Source organism: Chiloscyllium punctatum, chromosome 29, assembly GCF_047496795.1.
Source record: "Chiloscyllium punctatum isolate Juve2018m chromosome 29, sChiPun1.3, whole genome shotgun sequence".
In the NCBI taxonomy this organism is placed as follows: Eukaryota; Metazoa; Chordata; class Chondrichthyes; order Orectolobiformes; family Hemiscylliidae; genus Chiloscyllium; species Chiloscyllium punctatum.
In genome coordinates, this window is record NC_092767.1 from 58,542,321 (window position 1) to 58,562,206 (window position 19,886).

Here is a 19,886-nt window from a genome sequence, read left to right on the forward strand (position 1 = left end):
AAATTCAGCTAAGAATGTGAACAGTTTGCGAGTTCAGATGAATTTGAGTGAAACAAAGAAAAATGAATCAGCCGAAGCACAATTTCTGCACGTCTATCAATATTTAAAGTGTTCCTCCATTTGTTAACGTATCTATTGTTCTGCAGAAAGAAACAACTTCTCTTCCTAAATATCACCTTGCAATATTCCAATGGCATAGTTAAGTGCTATTACACTGTAAGGTCAAAGGGTCATGAAGGATCAAGAAGGTGATGAGAATTGAGATACTCTTCATCCACAACATGCCATAGAGTCATAAAGGTCTACAGCACAGAAGAGGCCCTTTGGGCCTTTGTTGATCAAAAACACCACCTAACTGTTTGAATCCCATTTTCCAGTACTTGGCCTATAGCCTTGTATGCCTTAGCATTGCAAGTGCACATCTAAATACTCCTTAGACGTTGTGAGGATTTCTGCCTCTACCACAATCACAGGCCCTAAGTTCCAGATTCCCACCACCCTCTCGGAGGAGAGCACCAGTCACAGCTGAGCTCTGTCATGGACCCTGTCAGCTTAATCCTTACCGATGTCCTCATCCTTCTCCTTGGAAGACTGGTGCCATTCCATCATTCCTCTGCATCCAGGACATCAGCTTATTGCCTGTTTCAATTTTGCGGAGCACAGCTTGATGGCACAGCACACTCTATCTGGCTTACATTGCAGGGCATTTCAGATCTGTACAATGGCCATGCAGCTTCAAGGGCCCTACACCTGCTCCGCCAACTTGTCTGGATGAAGCATGGGTAGCATTAGGCATGGCATCTGTCAAGGAGGTGCGCAGTGTGTCATCAGCTGTGGTTGCAGTGGATTCTCGGAAGCTGTTCAAATAGTGGTCCCCTTTCAGCCAGCAGTAATGTTTTGTACAATATTGCTGATCAGTCCCGTATTATCAAGGTTCATTTTGCAGGCACTAATGACATGTAGCAAATCGACTTTGATCTGGTGCTCTAGTAACCAACTGTGGAAATCCCTTGGACCATGAAACACACCAGGTACGTGAGCATCCTCCAGAATGTATGAAACATGGCAGCTGCCTGGTCACAGCCACACACTTCCAGGAAGTATTAATAGAAGACTACTTCGACACAAATTGAGTGGAAGCCTTCTCTGATGATAAATTATTCAGTGTTCTTATACAGCCCTCTTAGTACCAAATGTGACTTAAAATCATAGAATCCCTACAGTGTGGAAACAGGCCATTTGGCCCAACAAGCCTACATTGGCTCTCCGAAGAATAACCCACCCAGACTCATTTCCCTACCCTATTGCTCTACATTTAACTCTGACTAATGCACCTAACCAACATATCCCTGGACACTATGGGCAATTTAGCAGAGCCAATTCACCTAACCTGCACTTCTTTGGAGAATGGAGGAACCGGAGCATCTAGAGGAAACCCACACAGAGGTGGGGAGAGAATGTGCACACTCCACACAGACAGTCGCCTGAGGCTGGAATCAAACCCAGGTCCCCAGTGCTGTGAGACAGCAGTACTAACCACTGAGCCACCGTATCGCCCTTAAATGTCTGCAGTGATTTGTATCCTATGCCTGGGAGAGATCAGTGATGGTCCCAAATCCTACTGGCTCAGCAGCAGCATTGTGCTCATCAAAGGGGAACAAAATGAACTTGTGTGGTGGCATTGAGCACAGTTCTGACGTATTTGTGAGTCCACAACTGAGAGATCCCACACAAGTCTCCCGCCCCTCCCTGGGAAAACCCTGTGGCAGAGAGATTCGGTGTATCAGTGACTTTCACAGTCACCATGAGGGGATGGCCTCCCAATCCTGCCACTCTCAGATCCCTCTCCAGCATCCAGCCCAATTTCGTCACCGGTTCCCAGGACTTTCAGAGCCCACTTCATCCATATCAGTCTATTCCCTCCCTATTCATGGAACCATCTGGATGCCTCTTAAATGCCTGCTTCCACCACCTCTTCTGGCAGTGTGTTCCAGTCTCCTACCACTCTGTGTGAAAAACTTCCCTCACACATCTTCCTTAAACTTTCTCCCTCACACCTTGAACCTGTGCCACCTTGTAATTGAAACTTCAACCCTGAGGAAAAAAAACCTCTGAGTTTCCACCTTATCTGTACCTCTCATAATTTTGTAGATCTCTATCAGGTCCCCTTTCAACCACCGCCTTTCCAGTGAAAAGAATCTTTGTCCTTTTAACCTTTCCTCATTGCCAATCCCCTCACGACCAGGCAACAGCCTGGTGAACCTTCTCTGCACTCTCTCCAAAACTTCTACATCCTTCTGGTAACAAGGCAACTGGGCGGCATGGTGGCACAGTGGTTAGCACTGCTGCCTCACAGCGCCAGAGACCCGGGTTCAATTCCTGCCTCAGGCAACTGTCTGTGTGGAGTTTGCACATTCTCCCCATGTCTGCATGGGTTTCGCCTGGGTGCTCCGGTTTCCTCCCACAGTCCAAAAATGTGCAGGTGAGGTCAATCAGCCATGCTAAATTGCTCGTAGTGTTAGGTGAAGGGGTAAATGTAGGGGAATGGGTCTGGGTGGGTTAGTCTTCGGAGGGCCAGTGTGGACTTGTTGGGCCGAAGGGCCTGTTTCCACACAGTAAGTAATCTAATCTAAATCTGGACACTGTACTCCAAATAACAAGGGCTTTATATCACTGCAACATTATAGCTGGGAAAAGATTGGTATATGTATATATATGAAAGATGGGGTGGGGAGAGGTGGGGTCAGAAGTAAACAATAGGTGGAAGTAGAGCCCAGAGAGAGAGAACAACAATTGGGCAGACAAAGGAGTGGGAAAAGCTCAGCCTGTGAGAATCAATAACTGCTCATAGGGACTATTAGTGGCTGACAATAAGTTGGTTGTGGTAGCAGCCCCATGTGATGATCAGTCCAGCTATGTGAGGGATGGGTAAGGCTTTCACCACTGCCATTTTGAGGCTAGATTCCCTACAGTGTGGAAACAGGCCCTTTGGCCCAACAAGTCCACACTGATCCTCCGAAGGGTAACCCACCCAGACCCATTTCCCTCTGACTAATGCACCTAACATTATGGGCAATTTTGGCCAATTCACCTGACCTGCACATCTTTGGACTGTGGGAGGAAACCGGAGCACCCGGAGGAAACCCACACAGACAGGGGGAGAATGTGCAAACTCCACACAGACAGTCGCCTGAGGCTGGAATCAAACCTGGGACCCTGCTGCTGTGAAGCAGTAGTGCTAACCACTGAGTCACCATGCCGCCCAAAAACTCAGTGCCTGTGTCTAAACTTGAAGCAAGCCCTGTGGCCCATCCATCGAATGCGTGTTGAGTTATACCTATTTTTCTAATCAACCTGTTCAGGCATACTATTGCACACCTTTGGAGCAGGTGGGTCTTGAACTCAGGTCTCCAAGTACAGGGATAGGGACACTACCATTGTGCCACAGGAGGACCCCTACTTCATCCTGCTGCACCTTGTCAATGAATCCCATACACACTGCGATGTTGAACTTTTCTTCCGTCGCCTCCACCTCCATTCTTACTTTTTCGCTTGTGACGCCCACCCACCCTCCAAAGACTCTTTCTCCCACCTCCAGCATACATCTTCCTCTTAGACACCCTGTGCTGGCCTCTTACCCTCCGTTGACCTCTTTATCTCCAACTGCCATCGCAAGATTAACTGCCTCAATCTCTGCACCCCTCTCACTCACTCCAACCTCTCACCCTCGCAAAGCATATCCCTCCATTCCCTCCTCTCCAACCCCAACCTTACCATCAAGCCAGCGGAAAAGGCAGGGTGCAGTGGTAGTATGGTGCATCGATTTCTACTTCACCGAAACAGACACCAACTCACAGACACCTCCTCCAACCATCCCCTCAACCATGACCTCACATCCCATCACCAAACCATCATTTCCCACACTATCCACAACCTCATCACCTCAGGGGATCTCCCATCCACAGCCACCAACCTCTTAGTTCCAGAACCCTGCATCACCTTTCTACCTCTTACTCAAAATTCACAAACCAGACTGCTTTGGTCAGCCCATTGTCTCTGCCTACTCCTGTCCCACCAACTTATCTCCTCACATCTTGACACCATCTTGTCCCCCTTGGTCCAGGAACTCCCCACGTACATTTGAGACACCACCCATGCCTTCCACCTCCTCTATGACTTTCGATTTCCCAGCCTCCAATGTGTCACCTTCACCATGGACATTCAGTCCCTATGAACCTCCATCCCCAAGAACGAAGGCCTAACAGCCATCTGTCTCCTCCTCTCCTGCTGACCCAACCAGTTCACCTCCACTGACACTCTCATTTGATTGGTGGAACTGGTGCTCACCCTCATCGAGTTCTCCTTCGAATCCTCCCACTTCCTATAGACAAGAGGCTTAGCCATGGGCAACCGTATTGCACCCAGGTATTTCTGCATCATCGTTGGATACATGGAACAATCCATCTTCCGCAGTTCCACTGGCACGATTCCCCACCTTTGCTTCCACTACATTGATGAGAATATCAACAACACCTTGTGCTCCCACGAGGAGGTTGAAAGTTCATCAACTTCAGCAACACCCTGACCTTAAGTTCACCTGGACCATCTCTGACACTTCCCTCCCCTTGCTGGACCTCTCCATCTCCATCTCCAGTGACCAACTCAATGTGGACATCTACTTCAAACCCACCGATTCCAATAGCTACCTTGACTGCACCTCCTCCCAGCCCCACTCCTGTAAAAATGCAATCCCTTACTTCCAATTCCTCTGCCTCTCCCGCATTCCTGATGAAGGAGCTTATTCCCAAAATGTTGACTCTCCCGCTTCTGGGATGCTGCCTGACCTGCTGTGCTTTTTTGAGCGCCACACTTTCCGACTCTGACTCTCTTTTTCTACAGATACTGCCAGACCTGCTGGGTTGTTATGACTGAACAGCTCAGGCAATGGTCGAGCGTGTTATCACTAGGCTGCAAATCCTGAGACCCAGGAATGTTCTGAAGACTCAGGTTCATATCCTGACATGGCTGATGCTGGACTTTGAACTCAAAAGAAATCTGGAATTAAGAGTGTAATGATGACCATATTGATTGTCAGAAAAGCCTATCTGGTTCACTAATGCCTTTTAGACAAGGGAACGACCATCCTGCGTAAATGTGACTATGGATCTACACTAATGTTGTTAACTCAGCTGCTCTCTGGGCAATTAGGGATGGGCAAATTATAGTCCAGCTACTAGATGAATTACCCAATGTTCAGACCCTACATATTTGTTAAAAAGGAAATCAGACAACGGCAGGTACCATTAAGCCAAGCACACTCTCATTAAAAGTGGTGAAGAGTTGATAATGGGAGTTTAAGGCTTACAGAGCTCCAAGAAGTTATTGATAAGCATAATCTGAAATATTTCTACAAGGATCTGTAACCTGTCTATGGTTCCACAACCAAAGGTGCTGCACCTATCCTCAACAAACTGCCAGAGAACAAGGAGATCTACATGATATTCCTTCAACAACTCATTCAATGATCTGCAATTACATCTCATGCTTTTGATGTTGCTCACAGAAGAGGCAAGAGTTATAAATTACAGAGCTGAACTCAATAAATACAGAAATATTTCAATGTAGCCTGTACTCCTAGAAATCCTCCCACCCCCACTCGTCTTCCTTTTAGCCAACCCTTAAAACTGCCTATTGGATCAAATTTTAGATTACCTGTCCTCATGTCTCCAATGATGTGCCTTGGAATGCCTTACCATATTAAAAGAAAAATAAATAAGCCTATTTCATATCTATTTTCCATAAAGGCAATAAGAAACCCAACATCTTTTGGATCTATTATATCAGTGTTAATAATTATTGTAATATCAGGAAGAGACAACAGTGTTGGTAAGTGAAGTCATGTTTGATAAATTTATTAAATAGTATGCAATGTACTTTTTCCTTCTTTGTTCATTCACCGAATGAGAGCATCGCTGGCCATCAACATTTATTGCTCATCCTTAATCAAAGGGTTGTTAGGAGTTAACCACATTGCTGTGGGTCAGGAGTCACATGTAGGCCAGACCAAGTAAGGGTGGCAGTTTCCTTCCCTAAGGGGCATTAGTGAACAATCGACAATGGATTCATGGTCATCATTAGATTTTTAATTCCAGATATTTATATTGAATTCAAATTCCACCATCTACCATGGCGGGATTCGGACCCAGATCCCCAGAGCATTACCAGTTAATTAGCAGTCCAGCAATAATACCACAAGGCCATCACTTCCCTATTTGCATTGTGAGGAGGCATTCAATACGATGATACATACAAGACTACTTATATACTAGCTGAAAACTCATTGTAAGTTTCTTTTATTCATTGGATGAAGGCATCACTGCTTAGCCCTGCATTTCTGTCTACCCCTAATTGTCCAGAGGGCAGTTAAGAGTCAGCCACATTGCTATGGGTCCAGAGTCACATGTAAGGCAGACAAGTTTCCCTCCCATTAGCGAACCACATGGGTTTTTCCAACAGTGAAGTCATGGTCATCATTAGACTCTAAATTCCAGATGTTTTATTGAATTTAAATTCCACCATCTGCTGTGGTGAGATTTGAACATAAGTCCCAGAACATTGCCTGGGTCTCTGGATTAAGAGTCCACTAATAATAGCAGTAGGCCATTGCCTCCCTTGCACAAAAGTTCATTGTATTGGGGTGTTATTTAGATTGGCTAGAGAATTGGTTAATATATGGGAATCAGAGAGTTGGAACATGAGTCATTATTTCAAGTTGGCAAACTGTAACAGGTGGAATGCCATAGGGATCAGTGCTTCGACTATTAAAAATCAAGATTAATGGCTTAATTGAAGGGATTGACTGACTGCATTGTTATCAAATATGCTGATGAGACAAAGTCTGTGAGAAGGATGTTCAGAGTCTACAAAGATTTTTACATATGTTAAGTGAATACTTGACAGAGGCAGTGTTATGTAGAAAAATGTGAGAATATCTATTTTGACAGGAAGAATAGAAGAGGAGAAAGTTATTTAAAAGGAGAGAGACTGCAAAATGCTGCAGTACAGAGGGATATGGGTGTCCTTGTACATGAAAATGTTGACATGCAGTTACAGCAAGGACTGAGGAAGGAAAATTAAATTTTTGCCTTTATTGCAACAGTAATAGAGTACTTTACTTCTCTTTTCTATCACAATTTTAGTGTTTGTTTCAAATTAGGAACTGGAAAAGAAAAGATTTACAAGGATGTTGCCAGGGAATTGGAAGGTTTGAACTATAGGGAGATGCTGAATAGTTGGTGCTGTTTTTCTTGGAACGTCAAAGGCTGAGGGGTGACCTTATAGAGGTTTATAAAATAACGAGCGGCATGGATAGGGTAAATAGACAAAATCTTTTCCCTGGGGTGAGAGAGACCAGAACTAGAGAGCATAGGTTTAGGGTGAGAAGGGAATCATATAAAAGAGACCTACAGGGCAACTTTTTCATGCAGAGGGTGGTGCGTATATGGAATAAGCTGCCACAGGAAGTGATGGAGGCTAGTACAATTGCAACATTTAAAAGGCATCTGGATGGGTATATGAATAGGAAGGGTTTAGCGGGATATGGGCCAAGTGCTGGCAAATGGGAGTACATAGAACATAGAACATAGAAAATAGAAAAATACAGCGCAGTACAGGCCCTCTGGTCATCAATGTTGCGCCGATCCAAGCCCACCTAACCTACACTAGCCCACTATCCTCCATATGCCTATCCAATGCCCATTTAAATACCCATAAAGAGGGAGAGTCCACCACTGCTACTGGCAGGGCATTCCATGAACTCACAACTCGCTGAGTAAAGAATCTACCCCAAACATCTGTCCTATACCTACCACCCCTTAATTTAAAGCTATGCCCCCTCGTAATAGCTGACTCCATACGTGGAAAAAGGTTCTTATGGTCAACCCTATCTAAACCCCTAATCATCTTGTACACCTCTATCAAGTCACCCCTAAACCTTCTTTTCTCCAATGAAAACAGCCCCAAGTGCCTCAGCCTTTCCTCATACGATCTTCCTACCATACCAGGCAACATCCTGGTAAACCTCCTCTGCACCCGTTCCAGTGCCTCCACATCCTTCCTATAGTATGGCGACCAAAACTGCACACAATACTCCAGATGCGGCCGCACCAGAGTCTTATGCAACTGCAACATGACCTCAGGACTCCGGAACTCAATTCCTCTACCAATAAAAGCCAGTATGCCTTTTGCCTTCTTCACAGCACTATTTACCTGGGTGGCAACTTTCAGAGATCTGTGTACATGGACACCAAGATCCCTCTGCTCATCCACACTACCAAGTATCCGACCATTAGCCCAGTACCCCATCTTCTTGCTACTCTTACCAAAGTGAATCACTTCACACTTACCTACATTGAACTCCATTTGCCACCTTTCTGCCCAGCTCTGCAGCTTATCTATATCCCGCTGTAACCTGCCACATCCTTCCTCACTGTCAACAACTCCACCGACTTTCGTATCATCTGCAAACTTGCTCACCCAACCTTCTAGCCCCTCCTCCAGGTCATTTATAAAAATGACAAACAGCAATGGTCCCAAATCAGATCCTTACGGAACACCGCTAGTAACTGCACTCCAAGATGAGTAGATTAGGTTACGATATCTGGTTGGCATGAATGATTTGGACCGAAGGCTCTATTTTGTGCTGTACATCTCTATGACTTTGTAATTAAAATCCAGTTACTGAAGTGCATGCAAATTAATAAAGTTAAAATCTCAGAGCAGGGCTGGCGATATTAATTGAAATTAATTGTTCAAGCAAGTCAAAGGCCAAGTTGTTAGAGATGGAAAAATGTTTTCTGTACATTGTGATTCGACCTCTATAACATATTGCTTGCAATTTCTACCCTCATGTCAGAATCTCAGAACTCGTCACTATCAGATTCCCAGGAGCTACGAAAGAAGTTAAAAAGTAGGACTTCAAAAGCATCTTCGGTCTCTGGATTATTCTCAATGCTATGCACCAACAAGCATCGAAATAGGAAGATAGCATACGTCAATGCAGGTCTTGAGGCATGGCATTAGTGGGAAGGCTTCAGATCCTTGAGGCATTGGGACTAGTTTTGCGGTAGGTGGCATTTATTCAAAAGGGACAGTTCACACTTCAACAGAACTGAAAGCAGTGCCTTTGCTGAGAGGTTCACTGGTATGATTGGGAAGTGTGGTCCAAGTCTGGGAGAGCAGAATCTTTGTAGAGCAATTATAATGAACTGGTTTATGAACTCACACTCTTTTGTCAGACTTTCCCTACATGTTAACAATGTCAATATGGTAAATAAAGACATTACATATTATTTGAAAATAAAGCGATACGATGACAGGGAGGGACCAATCAGACGGTAACAGGATATGTCAGTTGGGGAAGGGATCTTCTGTCTTCTCTCCTCAGACAGCTACAGTTCTACAGGCCGCACGGACAGCCTTTATCACTCTTCAGATGTTATGAGGGCTAATAATCCAGTCCAAAATTTGCCCCATATTCCAGCTTCTGTTCCTGGGGATGTTGCAGGCTGAGAATCCCCCTGTGGATCTGTGCCTGTGTCATCTCCAGCATTAATTAATGTTTTGGAATTTCAAGCATCTGGAGCAAATGTGAAGGGACTTTACCTTTTAGAAGTGCCTTGGAGGGTCTTTATTTCATTCTAAAATGAAAGGTAGTGCATTATCTGATCACATTAAATGCCTGAGTCTTGGATCTTTACTTGGGTATAAAATATGAGTTCAAAATCTTGCGTGGAACAATAAGTTAAGCTGGTTTTTTTGCCATTGTTATTTGAAGAGCATGTGATGCAAATTTTATAGGAATTGGATAGAGTTGTGAGCGAAGATAAAGATTGAGGAAATGGGTGAAAATGATCTGAGCCCAGAAACCAGAAAAGTATCAAATCCAAGATTTTTCTCTCTCTGGCCCTGTATAAAATTACGGGGTCTCTCAAGTTAGATAGTGATGAGAAGGAACTTCTTCCCTCAATAGAGTCATTCTCTTCCACAGAAAGCATTGGAGGCTGGCTCATTGAATTTATTCGATTTATTCAAGGCTGAATTGGATTGATTTTTCAAAGTAAATGAAATTACTATCTAATAAGGTTTCTGGGGTGACACAGGAAAGGGTAGTTATGGCCACAATCAGATCAATTTCTTAGGATTTTGTGAACTTATAATGATTGGTAAGAGGACATCAATGAACAGTAATGAATATTGGTATTATCTGTCTATAGCATTTTTTTTCCCTTTATCATTGAATGGAATGTGGCCTTTGCTGTGAGGGCCAACATTTGGTGCCAATCCCTGATCGCTCTTGAATTGAGAGCAGTTTGAGTCAGCCATATTGCTGTGGGTTTGGAGTCAAATGTAACGTTAGTGAGTCAAAAGGTTTTTTCACTACCATCAAAGATAGTTGTCATGGCTAGCTGTTTTCTCCAGATTTATTAATTGTATTTAAAAACGACCGACAGCCGTGGTGGGATTTGAACCCATGTCCCCAGAATGAAGCTTGGTGTCTGGATTCCGGTGACAGAACCATAAAAACTCAATTCCCTCTAAAAGTTAAAGTGGTTTCTGAAAATTTGGACCAACCTCTTTTGCTTTGAGGGAAATGTAATCAAATTACACACTGGATAACCTTATGAGGTGGTGCACCAAAGGCCTTCAGTAAAGTTCGACATGCAAAAGCCGACAACATAATGCATTTGAAAAGGCACATAAGTATAAATTCATTTATTAGACTCTCTTCGTAGCAGCTGCAGGGGTTAATCAGGACGTTGCAACATACTGAATGTAACAATGATTTATGTAATGAAATTGGAGAGGAATGTGGATGAACGAGCTTGGTGCCAGATAGTCTAGATATTGGAACGAGGAGTGTAAAACATCAATGAAACTGTCATGAATTATGTGAAGTTAATGTAAAATATTATGTTTGACTGGTAAGGTACCCTAGATCAAATAATTAAGTTTGATGACAATGTATGAAAACAATTCGAACATGGAAAGTTTTGAGGAAGAAGAACGTGTGAATGTATTTGCACATTTATTAAACATAAATCAGAAATGCAGCATAGTAGGCAGTTGCGATTAACCTTATAAACATACGGGAAGGCCCACAAGATTTCAATCTAGCTTTGTTTGGTCTGGTGTGAACAGTCAAGACAGCAGACTAGTTAGAAAATTTACAAGTGGTTTCTTTGGTCCAGAGACAAGGAACATCAATATTTTTACCAAAATGTGAATGGAGGGGAAAGGGGTAAGAATTAATGCAAACAGTTTAGAAAGTTAAAAGATAGAGAACAGTACACATCTAGGGCAAGCTAAGATGGCCCACACTGAGATTGGGGAGTTGCTAACGTACTGCATGCATAGGGCCAGGGAGACCAAACAGCTTCATTTTGCCATAAGACCAATGGAATTAAACTATTTGGTTCATCAAGTCTTGTCCATCATTCAATCATGTTGGATATATTTCTCAACCCCACTATCATGGCTTCTCCCCATAATCTTTGATCCCCTTGCTAATCAAGAGCTTCGCAATTTCTGTCATAAATATAGTCATTGACTTGACCTCCACAGCCTTCAGTGGCAGTGAATTCCACAGATTAACACCCTCTGGCTGAAGAACCTCCTCCTCATCTAAGTTCTAACGGGCTGTCCCTTCACTCTGAGGCTGTTTCCTTGGGTCCTAGTCTCTCCTACTCGTGGAAACATTTTCTCCACACCCACTCCATCCAGGCCTCTCAGTACTCTGTAAGATTTAGTGAGATCCTCCATCATCCTCCCAAACACCAGCGCAGACCCATAGTCCTCAATCACTCCTCATACGGCAAGTCCTTCAGGAGTTGTAGAGTCACAGAGATATAGAGCATAGAAAACAGACCCTTCAGTCAAACTCATCCATGCCAACCAGATATCCTAAAATAATCTAGTCCCATTTGTCAGCATTTGGCCCATATCACTGTAAGCTCTTCTTATTCATATATCCATCTTGATGCCTTTTAAAAGTTGTCATTATATAAGCCTCCACCACTTCTCTGGCAGTTCATTCTATACATACACACCCCTCTGTGTGAAAAAGCTGTCCCTTTTAAATCTTCCCCCCCTCACCTTAAGCCTGTACCCTCTAGTTTTGGACTCCTCTACCCTGGAGAAAAAAAACCTTCGCTATTCAGCCTATCTTTGCTCAATGTGAATTTATAGATTCTATAAGGTCACCCCTTAGCCTCCGACACTCCAGGGAAAACAGCCCCAGCCTATTCAACCTCTCCCTATAGATCAAACCCTCCAAACCTGGCAACATCCCGGTAAATCTTTTCTGAACCCTCTCAAGTTTTACAAAATCCTTCTTATAACAGGGAGACCAAAACTGAATACAGTATTCCATAAGTGGCCTCACCAGTGTCCTGTTCAGCTGCAACATGACCTCCCAACTCCTATACTCAATGCACTGACCAATAAAGGCAAGCATACCAAATGCCTTCCTCATATCCTCTATACCTGTGACTTTACTCTCAAGGAACTATGAACCTGCACTCCAAAGTCTCCTTGTTCAGTAACACTTCCCAGGACCTTACCACTAAGTGTATAAGTCATTCTTATGGGATCATTCTTATAAACCTCCCCTGGATAACCTCGAATTCCAGCTTATCCTTCCTTAAATACGGAGTCCGAAAATGCAAACAGTATTCCAAATATGGTCTGACCAGTGCCTTATACAGCCTTAGCAGTACTTCTCAACTCTTGTATTCTAGCCCTCTTAAAATGATTGCTAGCATTACATTTGCCTTTCTAACTGCCAACTGAACCAGGATTTTAACCTTAAGAGAATCTTGAATGAGGACTCCTAAGTCCATTTGTGCTTCAGATTTCCAACACCTTTCCCAATTTAGAAAATAATCTAAGCTTGTATTCTTGTACAAAACTTCACACTTTCCACATTTTTCCCATTCTCCTAGCTTGTTCAAGTCCTTCTGCAGATTCCCTGCCTCCTCAACATTACCTATCCCCCTACTTACATTTATGCCAAAATCCCAGTATTTCACTAAATGCCTCTGTCCTGACAATTTCCTAGAAACAGTTCAAATTTCATGGTTTTCATCGTTTCCCGTTTTGACAAAGACAATTTCAGTCTGGGGAAAAGCAATCTGTGTGATATTTCATCTTTCTTACTGTAAACACTCATCACATTGCACTGCATCAGGGAATAGTTCCCCTCCCCATTACCCTCTTGATATCTCCAATATAATTGATACTACTTATTTTGCCTGAAACGTCAATTTTCCTGCTCCTCAGATGCTGCCTGACCTGCTGAGCTTTTCCTGCACCACTCACATCTAGACTCTGATCTCCAGCATCTGCAGTCCTCACTTTCACGCACTACTTTTTTGGTGCCAACAGCTCCAATGCCGATGACTCCTTTTGAACAACTGAAGGATTGGGTTTCCCAAATCTGACTGGACATATTCCAGGAAATCTCATCATAAGACCACCCCTTCTCCAGATTCCTGTCATTAATTGCCCAACAAACCTTTCCATGGTTTTGTATTTTGAAAATCTGATCATCCGCAAAGAGAAACATGAACTACCTCTTGGCCTACAGACTGAGAGACCTTAAAGTATAACTTCAGTACAAATCAAGGACAAGAGGCAACAATGGAGCATAATGGGTTTTTTTGCCTTTGTCTTTTATGGAATGTGGCTATTATTGGCAAGGTCATCATTTGATGTTGATCCCTAATTGGCAATATGGCCATTTCAAGTGGCAGTTAAGAGTTATTCTTATTACTGTGGGTCACACTTGGCCAGACCAAGTCAGTGTGGCAGGGCTACAGCAGTGTACCAAATGTTTTGTTTTCTCCCTGACACTGGTGGTGACTTCAAGATCATCAATACTGAGACTAGCCTAATTAATTAACTTTAGTTTCTAAAATTCTCCCAAATGATCTCTGAATCTGCATCCCAAGAACATTAGCTTTAATTCATGATTTACCATTCAAGCAACATTATCTCAATACTACGAATAACCTCAATAGATGAATAGTATAGAAATGGGATGTGTTTGTTTTAAAGTTCAGAATACTGTTGATGTCATCAGTTGAATCAAATTGAATTGAATATTAGCTTTACTGTCACATGTACTCAAATGAACACAGTGAAAAATTTATAAGTCACCATTTACAGTGCCATCTTAGGTGTAGAGTATCTAGGTGCAATACTTAGTTACAGAATAGAGAAATAAAAAAGATGGAATATTACAGATATGCAGTTTAACCATAGGTCAGAGAAAGAAGTGTTAAAAAAACAAACATCATAGTCTCTCTCCAAGGTGTCTCCATGTGGACTGCTGCCATGCACCGGACTGGGCCACTGGTAGCTAGTGCCCCCAGTCCAGCTGCTGGCATCCCCACTCCACCTGCTGACATCTCCATTTTGCCCACTGGCACCCCTCACTCTGCCCACTGGCACCTGCACTCTGCCCGCTGGCATGCCCACTTTGCCTGCTGGCACCCACGCTCTGCCCACTGGCACCCCTGCTCCATCCACTGGCACACCCACTCTGCCTTCTAGTCCTCCACTCTGCCCACTGACGCCCCCCCCCCCCACTCTGCCTGCTAGCATCCCCACTCTGTCCACTGGCATTTCCACTCTGCCCACTGGCACCCCACTCTCTCTGATTGCACCCCCACTCTGTCTGCTGGCATCTCCACTCTGCCTGATGGCATCACCACTCTGCCCACTGGCACCTCCATTCTAGCCGTTGTTTGCTGGTGCCCCCGCTCCAGTAGCTGGCAACCCTGCTCCAGCCACTGGGGTCGCTGCTCCAGTCACTGGAGGTCCCCCTCCAGGCACTGGTGTCCCTGCTTTAGGCTGCAGAACACCATCCCACTTTGGAGGCCAAGTGTCCGAGACCAAGAGAACAGAGGAGAGAGGGCGGGTAAAAAGACAAAGAACAAGCAGAGCAGAGGTTCTCTGCTGTCATCTTACCAGAAGAATTCCAGAAACCCCCTTGTTAAAACCCTGGAGAGAACATTGTTCACATATGATGATCACATTGACTCCCAGAGACCAACAGTGCTGCAATTAGCTGTGCAGACACCAGGATTTCTTTGCCTTGTATAAACAGAGAATGTTGCAAAGGTCCTAAATGATGCTGCTTGATACAAAGGAATCAGTATAATTCTGCTAAATGTGGCACAACATAAACCAATTTCCCCTCCCTCAAGTTTGATCAACGTGAATGAGTCTTTGTAGCAAGACTAAATAGATTGCATTTATTTGTCACCATTCAATGTAATGCCATTAAAAATGTTTGATAAAATCAATATGATTATTTATTCATTCATGGGAAATAGGTATCTCTGGCTGGGTCAGCACTTATTGCCCAGAGGGCAATTAAGAGTCATTACTGCGGACCCGGAGCCACATGTAGGCCGGAACAGGTAAGGATGACATGTTTCCTGCCCTAAAGTTGTTCGTGAACCAGATGGTTTTTCCCCATGATCAACAATGCATTACACCCTTATTTCCAGATTCTTTATTGAATTTAAATTCCACCATTTCCCAGAACATTAGCTGAGTCTCCAAATTAGTAGTCGAGCAATAAGACCACGAGGCTATGGCCTCCCCACATGTAGGTTTCTGTCATGATCAAAAGTCCACTATTAGAACATAGAACATAGAACATAGAACAATACAGCACAGAACAGGCCCTTCGGCCCACGATGTTGTGCCGAACTTCTATCCTAGATTAAGCACCCATCCATGTACCTATCCAAATGCCACTTAAAGGTCGCCAATGAATCTGACTCTACCACTCCCTCGGGCAGCGCATTCCATGCCCCCACCACTCTCTGGGTAAAGAACCCACCCCTGACATCTCCCCTATACCTTCCACCCTTCACCTTAAATTTATGTCCCCTTGTAACACTCTGTTGTACCCGGGGAAAAAGTTTCTGACTGTCTACTCTATCTATTCCTCTGATCATCTTATAAACCTCTATCAAGTCACCCCTCATCCTTCGCCGTTCCAACGAGAAAAGGCCGAGAACTCTCAACCTATCCTCGTACGACCTACTCTCCATTCCAGGCAACATCCTGGTAAATCTTCTCTGCACCCTCTCCAAAGCTTCCACATCTTTCCTAAAGTGAGGCGACCAGAACTGCACACAGTACTCCAAATGTGGCCTAACCAAAGTCCTGTACAGCTGCAACATCACCTCACGACTCTTGAATTCAATCCCTCTGCTAATGAACGATAATACTCCATAGGCCTTCTTACAAACTCTATCCACCTGAGTGGCAACCTTCAAAGATCTATGTACATAGACCCCAAGATCCCTCTGTTCCTCCACCTGACCAAGAACCCTACCATTAACCCTGTATGCCGCATTCTTATTTGTTCTTCCAAAATGGACAACCTCACACTTGGCAGGGTTGAACTCCATCTGCCACTCCTCAGCCCAGCTCTGTATCATATCTAAGTCCCTCTGCAGCCGACAACAGCCCTCCTCACTGTCCACAACTCCACCTATCTTTGTATCATCTGCAAATTTACTGACCCACCCTTCGACTCCCTCCTCTAAGTCATTAATAAAAATTACAAACAGCAGAGGACCCAGAACTGATCCCTGCGGAACTCCACTTGTAACTGGACTCCATGCTGAATATTTACCATCTACCACCACTCTCTGACTTCGACCGGTTAGCCAGTTTTCTATCCAATTGGCCAAATTTCCCTCGATCCCATGCCTCCTGACTTTCCGCATAAGCCTACCATGGGGAACCTTATCAAATGCCTTACTAACATCCATTATAACAGTAATGACATGAATTCTGTTAGGAGAGATGCTCAATGAGTCTAGAGCACAACTTACTTGCAGTATGGTGTCACAGGCACTGCATGTGATCAATTGTACTGCTGTTTGGACAAATACAAAATATTACTCAGACATCTCAGAATATCTTAACTCTTGCTCTTGCAGTAAGGAACAAGGTAATTAGTCACACTGTTTTAGGTGAAAATGTCAAAGCAGAGAACTTACTTTGTACATTGTGCAGAAGCTGGTTGATTCCAGATCCCCAGGGTGCATATAACCCTACTGTCGTCGGGGTGGGAATGTAGCACAGAGCCTTCCCAAGACACTTTGCATAAGCTTCATACTCAGTTTGATCTGAAGAACAAATTTGGCAGTTACATAAAGGATAAGCAAGTGGTCAGGAGCAATCTTGACCCACTAAAGACTGAAAGTGGGGATTATGTTAATGACAATAGGGAAATGACAGACATGTTGAATATTTCCTTGCCTCAGTATATATAGCAGAAAAAGAGGACAGTTTGCCAGAAGGTCTGAATAAATTAATAGTAGATCAGAGACAGGTCTGAATATCACTTAATGTGAGGAAAATATCAATAATGAGGAAATTCATGCTATTAAAAAGTTACAATTCCCTGGACTTGATAGTTCCGATGCAAAGGCGTTAAAAAACGTCGGGGAGAACATTGTAGATATTTAACTATAAATTTTGCAGAGTTTCCTAGAATCAGAAGTAGTCCCTCTGGACTGGGAAATTGCAAATGTCACTGCTTTTTAAAGGAAAAAAGAGGAAAACCAGGGAATTTCAGACCAGTTTGCATAACATCTGAGTTAGGAATTTGTGGGAGTTTATAATCAATGCTAGGGTAACTGAACATTTTGAAGATTTTCCATTAGTCAAGTTGGATTCATGAGAAGTAGATCATGCCTGAAAAACCTTACTGAAATTTTTTTGAAGAGGAGACAAAGATAATTGACAGGGAAATGTCTCTGGATGTTATTCACATGGACCTCCAGAAAGCATTTAGGTTCATAGAGTCATAGAAATGTACACCATGGAAACAGACCCTTTGGTCCAACCCATCCATGCCGACCAGGTATCCCAACCCAATCTAGTCCCACCTGCCAGCACCCGGCCCATATCCCTCCAAACCCTTCCTATTCATATACCCATCCAAATACCTTTTAAATGTTGCAATTGTACCAACTTCCACCACTTCCTCTGGCAGCTCATTCCATACATGTACCACCCTCTGTGTGAAAAATTTGCCCCTTAGGTCTCTTTTATATCCTTCCCCTCTCACCCTAAACCTATGCCCTCTAGTTCAGGACTCCCCAATCCCAGGGAAAAGACTTTACCTATTTGCCCTACCAAAGCATACCAAACACCTTCTTCACTATCCTATCTACCTGCGACTCCACTTTCAAAGAGTTATGAACCTGCACTCCAAGGTCTCTTTGTTCAGCAACACTCCCTGGGACCTTACCATTAAGTGTATAAGTTCTGCTAAGACTGGCTTTCCCAAAATGCAGCACCTCGCATTTATCTGAATTAAACTCCATCTGCCAATTCTTAGCCCATTGGCCCATCTGGTCAAGATTCTGTTGTAATCTGAGGTAACCCTCTTCGCTGACCACTACACCTCCAATTTTGGTGTCATCTGCAAACTTACTAACTGTACCTTTTATGCTCGCATCCAAATCAGTTATGTAAATGACAAAACATAGTGGACCCAGCACCGATCCTTGTGGCACTCCACTGGTCACAGGCCTCCAGTCTGAAAAACAACCCTCCATCAGCACCCTCTGTCTTCTACCTTTGAGCCAGTTCTGTATCCAAATGGCTAGTTCTCCCTGTATTCCGTGAGATCTAACCTTGCTAATCAGTCTCCCATGGGGAACCTTGTTGAATGCCTTACTGAAGTCCATATAGATCACATCTACTGCTCTGCCCTCATCAATCCTCTTTGTTACTTCCTCAAAAAACTCAATCAGGTTTGTGAGACATGATTTCCCACGCAGAAAACCATGTTGACTATCTCAAATCAGTCCTTGCCTTTCCAAATATATGTACATCCTGTCCCTCAGGATTCCCTCCAACAGCTTGTCCACCACCGACAACATGCTCACTGGTCTATAGTTCCCTGGCTTGTCCTTACCACCCTTCTTAAACAGTGGCATCATGTTAGCCAACCTCCAATCTTCTGGCACCTCACCTGTGACTATCGATGCTACAAACATCTCAGCAAAAGGCCCAGCAATCATTTCTCTAGCTTCCCACAGAGTTCTCGGTACACCTAATCACGTCCTGGGGATTTATCCACCTTTACCTGTTTCAAGACATCCAGAACTTCCTCCTTTGTAATATGGACATTTTGCAAGATGTCACCACCTATTTCCCTACAGTCTAGCAAATTTCTCTGCCAGTATATTAGTCCCCTTCCAATTTAGGTGCAAACTGTCCTTCTTGCACAGGTCACTTCTACCCCAAAAGAGATTCCAATGATCCAAAAATGTGAATCCTTCTGATAAAATCCCAGATGAGAGGCTGTTAACTAAGGTAGAAAGAAGCCTGTGGAATTGAGGGCAAATTACTGAGATGGCTGGGAAATTAACTGAGTGGCTGGTGACAGAGAGTCAGGATAATGGTAAGTACTCAAATTTATAGGATGCAACCAGTGATGTTCCACAAGAATCTGTGTTAGAGCCTCTATTATTAACACTGTTTGCGCACAACATGGATAATGGCATGGAAAATCATACATCCAACTATGCTAGTGACTGAAAATTGGGTGGCATTATAGACATTGTAGACAGTAGCATATAAGATTACAAAGGAGTATTGATGGACTAAGTGAAATGGGAAAACTGCCAGATGGAGTTCAATGTAAACAAGTCTGAGGTTATCCATTTTGGACTGTAAAGGAATACATTCCACATGGTGAGAAGCTAAATTTAGTGGAAGTCCCGAGAGACTTGGGAGTTCATGTGGATTGATCTTTAAAATGTCACAAGCAGATGCTGAAG

General features: G+C 43.7%; 1 protein-coding gene across 3 annotated transcripts in view; it reads right to left on the reverse strand.

The window, feature by feature from the left end:
* Positions 1 to 19,886, reverse strand: part of nkpd1 (NTPase, KAP family P-loop domain containing 1) — a 30,578-nt gene that overhangs the window by 4,808 nt on the left and 5,884 nt on the right. For 2 of the 3 annotated variants that reach the window (XM_072549165.1, XM_072549166.1), the window contains one exon: positions 17,088 to 17,216. In XM_072549165.1, the coding sequence (XP_072405266.1) occupies positions 17,088 to 17,216 (129 nt within the window). Of the gene's footprint in view, positions 1 to 16,919; positions 16,964 to 17,087; positions 17,217 to 19,886 lie in introns of those variants that run through there. The other variant, XM_072549167.1, reaches the window with a different exon arrangement.